The following is a 7,689-nucleotide window of genomic DNA, read 5'->3' as shown; positions in this document are numbered from 1 at the left end:
CGATGATCATGACACCTCTACCAATTGCAATCTGAAATGTTACCAGCAACATTCAAATTACATACTTAAAACATCATTTTGTGATTAAACTGTATTATTTTCAACAAAATGTTAATCTTATGGATAGAATAATAACCCAAAATAATACCACAAAATTGCTAAAAAGTGTTGGTGGATAATAACAATTTGAAACGGTCATTTCCAAAAGTAGAAATCATCAAGAAAGTCGCGTTTCTTAGCTAAACAGTTAGCGTATTGGGCTTTGGATCAAAGGACGCTGGATCCGATTTCCAGACGGGTCGAGAATTTTTGATGTCTGAGTAATTCTCTGAATCTGGGACTAGGTCTTTGTATTTGTCTTAATACACATCTTCATTTACACTCAACACACTACCAACCACCACAGAAACATGCAGTGAAGAATGCATCTCTTCAGATAGAATTGGCGTCAGGAAGGGAATCCGACCATAAAAGTGGGCTTAATCCACAATATAGAGTGGACCATAAAGTGATTTCGAAAAGGCCTTCTTCTTCTACCGCTTCTTCCCACACCTGTGGGGTCGCAGGTGCGAACTGTGACACACACACACATATATATATATATATATATATATATATATATATATATAAAAAAAAAAAAGTGAATTTGGCCCTGTTTTACGGTCGCATACCCTTCCTGGCACCAACGAGATGTAATCACTATTGAGTGCTTCTATGGTGGTTGATAGTGTTGTGTGTTGTCTGAATATGAAGAGGAAAGTGTTGGGCCAAACACAAACATCCATTCCCTGAGCCAGAAGAATTAATTAGACGCGATTAAAATTCCCGACCTGGCCGGGCCGGCCGGGAATCGCACCCGCGACCCTCTGAACCGAAGGCCTCAACGTTGATCATTCAGCCAAGGAATCGGACGATTTCAAAACAGGCGATGGAAGAAAAAATCACAATGGATTTTTTTTTACGACTGTTAATATAATGGTTCAGAGATGACGGATGATAATTATTATGTTGTTGATAGTAATCCCACACGCTGTAAATCAATCATCAAGCAATCAAGCAAACAATCGATCAGTTCTTCATTTACCAAGTTATTCATTCTAGTTGCAAATGTATAAGAAATCAATTCTCTTCCAATATTTCACGTTATGCTATGTTTCATAATAATATTGTAGTTTTCCCTTATTAGTGTTACACATTATTAGACGTAACACTTATAATGTCCAATAACGGACCAACTACATGGTATTATAATACCGGTATCCAGAAACTGCCTTTCTAGCGAGACCTAGTTTCTACAGTGGACTGTGCCTTCTGGTGTGGCTTGGATCAAGTTTGTTACTTTCATTGACCTGTCTGTCTCAGCCTCATCCTTATCCTCAATTTGAAAGATTGAGTTATGAGTGATGCTAGCAATGCTATTCATTCGAACCTGGCTTTGTCTGGTGGTATTTGAAGGTGCTCACATACGTTGCCTCGTATCGGCACGTAAAAGAACTCCTGCGGGACAAAATTCCGGCAGCTTGGCGTCTCCGAAAACCGTCAAAAGTAGTTAGTGGGACATAAAACATTATTATTATTATTATTATTATTATTATTATTATTATTATTATTATTATTATTATTATTATTATTTGCTTTACGTCGCACCGACACAGATAAGTTCTATGGCGACGAAACATTAATATTAATTACAATTCTGCAGCCAGTCCCTGTGATAATTAATGTGAAAACGTCACTCATAGGGTCGGCTGTTGCATGCATTTCACTGGGCTTGGCGCACTAATATGTAACAGCGACCTCTGGCACGATGAGGAAAGCAACGGGAAACTACCTCACCCATCATTTCCTTCGTACACCTCTTCAGTAACGCTGAAGTCAATTGTAACAGCTGATGGCGGAGCTGTTGAGAACCAAAGCCGTCTTCGGGCTGAGTTCTCAACATAAATACGTAATAAAGGAATTTGTAAATAAACCCCGTGATTTCTCTTCGGATGGCTGCCATATCTCTTCCCACGCTTAGTTGTTCACTTACATAAATAGGTCATTACACTAATTGTCACAAACAAGCCTGCTGTAGAATACCAAGACATTGTTCTCGAAATATTCAGTCAATTTACCAGATTCCATCGCGAACATTTCCCTAGTTAACGTTTTGCCATGACCATAACCATGCGCTTTAGTTCTTAGTACTGCGGCGAGAGCGCGCACAACGATGACGTAATAGCCTGTGTGAGTGAGACCCAGATATCTGTAGAACGACTTCGACTGGCATAATCCATTCGTTGTTGCGTCGCAGCAAAAGCAGCGGAAGGCTTGTGTTACCGTTCAATAATATTCTATATAGTAGCAGTGTGAACGAATGAGGAGGCAAGGTTGTCTGGGAATTGCAGGAATACGGCATGCAAGGCGAGTACCACGATCACGCCCATTTCAAGGGGATGAAAATTTACCATGTGAGTAAGGTTTGTTGTTTTGACAAGCTTTGGCTGTAATCGCTTAGTGCTTGCCTTCTATACACGGTGTTGAAAGATCGAATACCGGCACAATCGGTTGGCATTCGACTTAAGAAAAGAATTCTTAAATGAGAAAGACCCGAGTAAAAACAATATACACTGACACAATGATGAACTTCTTTTCACGGTAAAATCCTGGCATTTCGGCGCCTGCTGGAATCAATAGTAGTTGAAGGGAATTGCAATTGTTACTGTCGGACTGACTGGCTCGGAGGGTAGAAGCGCTGGCCTTCTGGGCTCAAGTTGGCGGGTTCGCTCCCGGCTCAGTCCAGTGGTATTATTATTATTATTATTATCAGTTGCGAATACATCCATTTACAACTCTGCAATGTACTTAGAGACGTGTTTCCTTTTTTGTGCCTTATATTTCTTTCGTTTATTTGTTTTGCTGAGGGTTTCGTTTCTCTCCTTGGTCCCAATTGTTCTGGTTGTTTTCTTGAGTTTTCCTGCTGATCAACTTGCTATTGTGAATTTTGGATCGAAAGTTCTTTCTCCCTGTTTTGGATGTCTTCTGTGATCACTGCCAATTTGCGGCTTTGATTTCGCTACATTTTTTAAAAAAATTGCTTCACGTAGCACTGACACGAATAGGTTTTAAGGCGACGATGGGATAGGAAAGGCCTAGGAATGGTAAGGAAGCAGCCGTGGCCTTAATTAAGGCACAGCCCCAGGATTTTGCCTGATGTGAAAATGGGAAACCACGGAAAGCCACCTTCAGAGCTGCCGACAGTGGGATTCGAACCCCCTATCTCCCGGATGCAAGCTCACAACTGCCCGCTCCTAACCGCACGGCCAGCTCGCCCGGTATTATTATTAAACATGAGCTTGATTCTTATTGCAGTGTGTACTTTGTAAGCTTTGTTCCAATTCATTCCATTGTTAGAACTTACTGATAAGTTCGCATAATATTTTTACGACGTTGAAGGTGGATTGGAGAGAACTGTTGGCAATAATGACTGTAGCGTATTCAGTGTTCACAAAGGCCGCCGGCTGTGAGCAACATATGGATGTTGCTGCTGCAACCCTTGAGTCACCTGTAAAATACTTTAAAATCAATAAAGGTGAAGAGAAATTAACTATACAGTCGAAGCAAATTGTTTTGAACGTGTATAGCAGCTTACGGGATGGGAATCCGCAGTGGACGAAGGAAAAAGTGGTGAAAAAGACCGCGCACCTGACCGGCGTTTCGCGCGGAATTTAATCTTCACTTAAGATCGAACTTCCTACTGTCGTTTTAGTTTTAAGAAAGTGTCTGAATTATGTAATTAAGCAATCAAAGTGGTAAAGGAAGTGAAACAGAATGTAACTGAACTAAGCTGCAGTCAGAGTTACGGGAGAGAAAATCTCTGTTCGTTTATATTTGTTCGTTAGAATGTGCCAGCTCAGTGCGAACTACGCGCTCGTAAAACAGGAGGGGTTTTAACACGGTATGGGTATAGGATGCATCTTTCCGACAAAATCTTTAGCATACTCGAAAAATACAATAAATAAACAATAACAAATGAAATACATTAATCTTCACTTTATATTTGTGACTGCCGTACCTGCAAGAAACTTGTGGTCTTGAAAGGACCATGAGTTTGTTTTTAATTTCCGAATGACGAGACTACACTTTTCAACTCTCCTGAAAACACTGTATTTTGCAGTCGCACTCACGTGTGGATTTTCAGCTTGTTGAACCGTGAGAAACTGCCACTGACAGTCGTTGCTCGAGAGCGGCATCTTGTGTAATTATGTCATGATAGATTTTGTTTTGAGTCCCCATGTGTCTTACACAAATTGCGTTATGAAATAGAAACCTTGCTTCTCTTGCGAGAAGAGTTAAATTTCATCTCACCGCCTTAGTATTCGCCATTTCACAATCGGTATTTATACAAAACCGTCTTTCGCATTCACTGTATTTCTTGGAACTGGGGTTCTCCTTTGTAAATAGAATAACTCACTGGGCAGGTGGGCCATTCCGAAGAGCTGCACTGCTATTGAAGCTGATGCGTCTGACGTCACCGAGGGCGAGAATACAGTGCTAAGCCAGATTCAATGGCTTGAGTGTTGCAACGTACAGTTAGCCGAATATTTTTTTAGTTAATCCTGTTGGTTATTCTAATTACACTCCACTCAATTATGAAATACAGAAGTAATGGATCTTTAGATGCCGTAAGCCGTAACATTTAAAACTGATATGAAAACATAGGACTTCAAATCCGTCTCTGTAATGACGAAGGCACTCACAACGACTTTGGAACGCTGGCCTTCTGAACCCAGCTTGACAGTTTCGACCCTGGCTCAATGCGGTGGTATTTGAAAGTGTTAAAATAAGCCAGCATCGTCGCCATAAGACCTATCTGTGTCGGTGTGACGTAAAGCCACTAATAATAATAATAATAATAATAATAAATGAAATGTCGTATGGCTTTTAGTGCCGGGATATCCCAGAACGGGTTCGGGTCGCCAGGTGCAGGTCTTTCTATTTGACTCCCGTAGGCGACCTGCGCGTCATGATGAGGATGAAATGATGATGAAGACAACACATACACCCAGCCCCCGTGCCATTGGAATTAACCAATTAAGGTTAAAATCCCGACCCGGCCGGGAATCGAACCCGGGACCCTCTGAACCGAAGGCCAGTACGCTGACCGTTCAGCCAACGAGTCGGACATAATAATAATAATAATAATAAATAATAAGTCAGCCTTGTGTCGGTAGATTTACTGACACATTAAAGAACTCCTGTGGGACAAAATTCCACCTCGGCGTCTCCGAAAAGGCATTTGATCGCAAACAAATTTTAACGCAATACTTTATACATTAGTAATAAATGTCAGAATTTTATGTTTCCAAGGAAAAAAAAGAACGCTGTTATCAATTTTGTAAGGCAATTTTTATTCTCTCAGGGTGGTTGGAAAATTGCGTTCTTGGTCGCACTGTAAACTTTATAATTATATCCAGTGTTTATGCTGTATGACTGTGAAATACGTAGATGAATTCACATCTTTTGTATCAGTTTGTATTTGTATTGGATAGAATGATATGGATCACTGGCTGGCCGGTACAGGGAAAGTCCTGAGACGTTGCCGTGGTTGATGCGCTACCTCATTTCTATCCACATCGGTACCGTTTTATAAACGGTTGTCGCCGCTCAACTGTTGCCTTACAGCACGAAAAGCGTCCGGCCGGATTTTCGAATACGGTAACTTGACAAATGTCCTCTTTTGGGGGGCTTTAAACATGACTTAAACTTCACGTGGTGTTTAGTATCAACTTCACCGCCACCCTTATATAAGCAGCACTTTTTGTTTACAACTATTGTTTGCTTCAGTTTTCTTTCCAGCTAAGCGTTGTTTAGAGCTTGTGTCTGCGCATAAATTGTGTATAAATTGAGTTCTGAAAGTTTTATCAAGCATTGTTTGGTCGTAAATACGAATTTTTCTTTTGTATTAAAGTCATAATGCAAACATACAGCGAATATTTTCATTGCTTAAATTACAGTGTACCAAGGACAGAAACAAGTCCACAGTTGAGACTGTGAAAGGAGTAGTGTGTTTGCAGTATGACTCCAACATTTCACTTGCATCCACCTAGACCTATTTGGTGGAGAACAAAATACTTTTAGAGAAGATTTCATCTTCAGAAAAGTACGAATGGCATAGGAAAAAACCCATTAAGGACAAAGGTTATAGGACAATGATATGTGATGAAATGAAGTCGCTAGTTGCTTTGCGTCGCACCGACACAGATAGGTCTTATGGCGACGATGGGACAGGGAAGGGCTAGGAGTGGGAGGGAAGCGGCCGTGGCCTTAATTAAGGTACAGCCCCGGCATTTGCCTGGTGTGAAAATGGGAAACCACGGAAAACCATCTTCATGGCTGCCGACAGTGGGGTTCGAACCTACTATCTCCCGAATATTGGATACCGGCCGCACTTAAGCGACTGCAGCTATCGAGCTCGGTAAAATGAAGTCGATAAAAGTGATTAAGTTGCAGTGATTCCATCAGTAGACTATCTCCTATTTTTACAGGTTGGTGGACCTCTTTTCGTACATTGGTGATATGGCATCCCTACCTTATGGACATTACAGTACGTCGTCAGTGTGTTGAATAAGGTTACCATCGTATACCTGCAATGCCTGGAGTGTTCGAAAGTGTTCGACAATCATTTGGGTGGTGTGTTCAGGCGTGTATTCAGGTGCATGGTGGACATTTTGAGCTCTTGTCTTACCTGGAGGGCAAAATAAAACTGTCTTGGAAAATATTTACAGAAGGACTGACGCGGGATTGAACCTTGTTAACGATACTGGAAAATTGTCTGTTGCCATCCCCGTGGTGTAGGGGTAGCGTGCCTGCCTCTCTCCCGGAGACCCCGGGTTCGATTCCCGGCCAGGTCAGGAATTTTTCTCTCGACCTGAGGGTTGGTTCGAGGTCCACTCAGCTTACGTGATTAAAATTAAGGAGCTATCTGACGGTGAGATAGCGACCCCGCTCCCGAAAGCCCAGAATAACGGCCGAGAGGATGCTTCGTGCTGACCACAATACCCCTTGTAATCTGCAGGCCTTCGGTCGCTGGGCAGGCCAAGGCCCTTTCAAGGGCGTTAAGTGCCGTGGTTTTTTTTTTTTTTTTTTTTTTTGTCATGGTGACGATCCTAGTGATGCGACATGGCTTGACTTGCTTTCAGTTGCTTTTGTGATATTTGGAGTGGTAATATATTAACTGTGTCGTTATTGCTTTACATTTTTTAGTGTATCTTTGTTAGTTATTCAGTGGCTAGTTGTATAATTTTCTTAGTTTTATTCTTGAAGTGCACCGTTAACAATCGGCATTAAATAATACCAATATCAATGAGGGAAGCGTTCTATCGTGTATTATTTTATAATAACTTTCTTAAGGTTGACTGAATAATATAAGTTATGCCCTGACCAACGTTATGCATTTGTTGATGATGTTATCAGCAGTTGTTTAATTGCTGTTTGTGAGATCTCATACTTATTGGCAATAGCGTGTTCTGTTTTAAATACTGGAATTCTTAGCACAAGATTAGGGACGGGTCAAAGTTTATTGAATTGGACAATAGGTCTTATTAAACACTCAGCCTGTATTAAAGGATGATATGCCGCAGATTAGTGTAACTATGGCAACGCAGTGCACGTCGTAGTTACCGCTTTCGCCGCTCAAATGTCGGA

At 41.3% G+C, this 7,689-nt stretch overlaps 1 protein-coding gene across 2 annotated transcripts in view; it reads left to right on the top strand.

Annotated features, from left to right (window-relative positions):
• The first annotated feature begins 2,267 nt into the window (after positions 1-2,267).
• Positions 2,268-7,689, top strand: part of LOC136869478 (uncharacterized) — a 37,614-nt gene continuing 32,192 nt past the window's right edge. Inside the window, exon 1 of one of the 2 annotated variants that reach the window (XM_067144853.2) lies at positions 2,268-2,453. In XM_067144853.2, the coding sequence (XP_067000954.2) occupies positions 2,360-2,453 (94 nt within the window). In that variant the 5' untranslated portion in view covers positions 2,268-2,359. The remainder of the gene's footprint in view (positions 2,454-7,689) is intronic. The other variant, XM_067144855.2, reaches the window with a different exon arrangement.

This window comes from Anabrus simplex, chromosome 1 (genome assembly GCF_040414725.1).
Source record: "Anabrus simplex isolate iqAnaSimp1 chromosome 1, ASM4041472v1, whole genome shotgun sequence".
Classification (NCBI taxonomy): Eukaryota; Metazoa; Arthropoda; class Insecta; order Orthoptera; family Tettigoniidae; genus Anabrus; species Anabrus simplex.
This window is presented reverse-complemented; position numbering and strand designations above follow the sequence as displayed.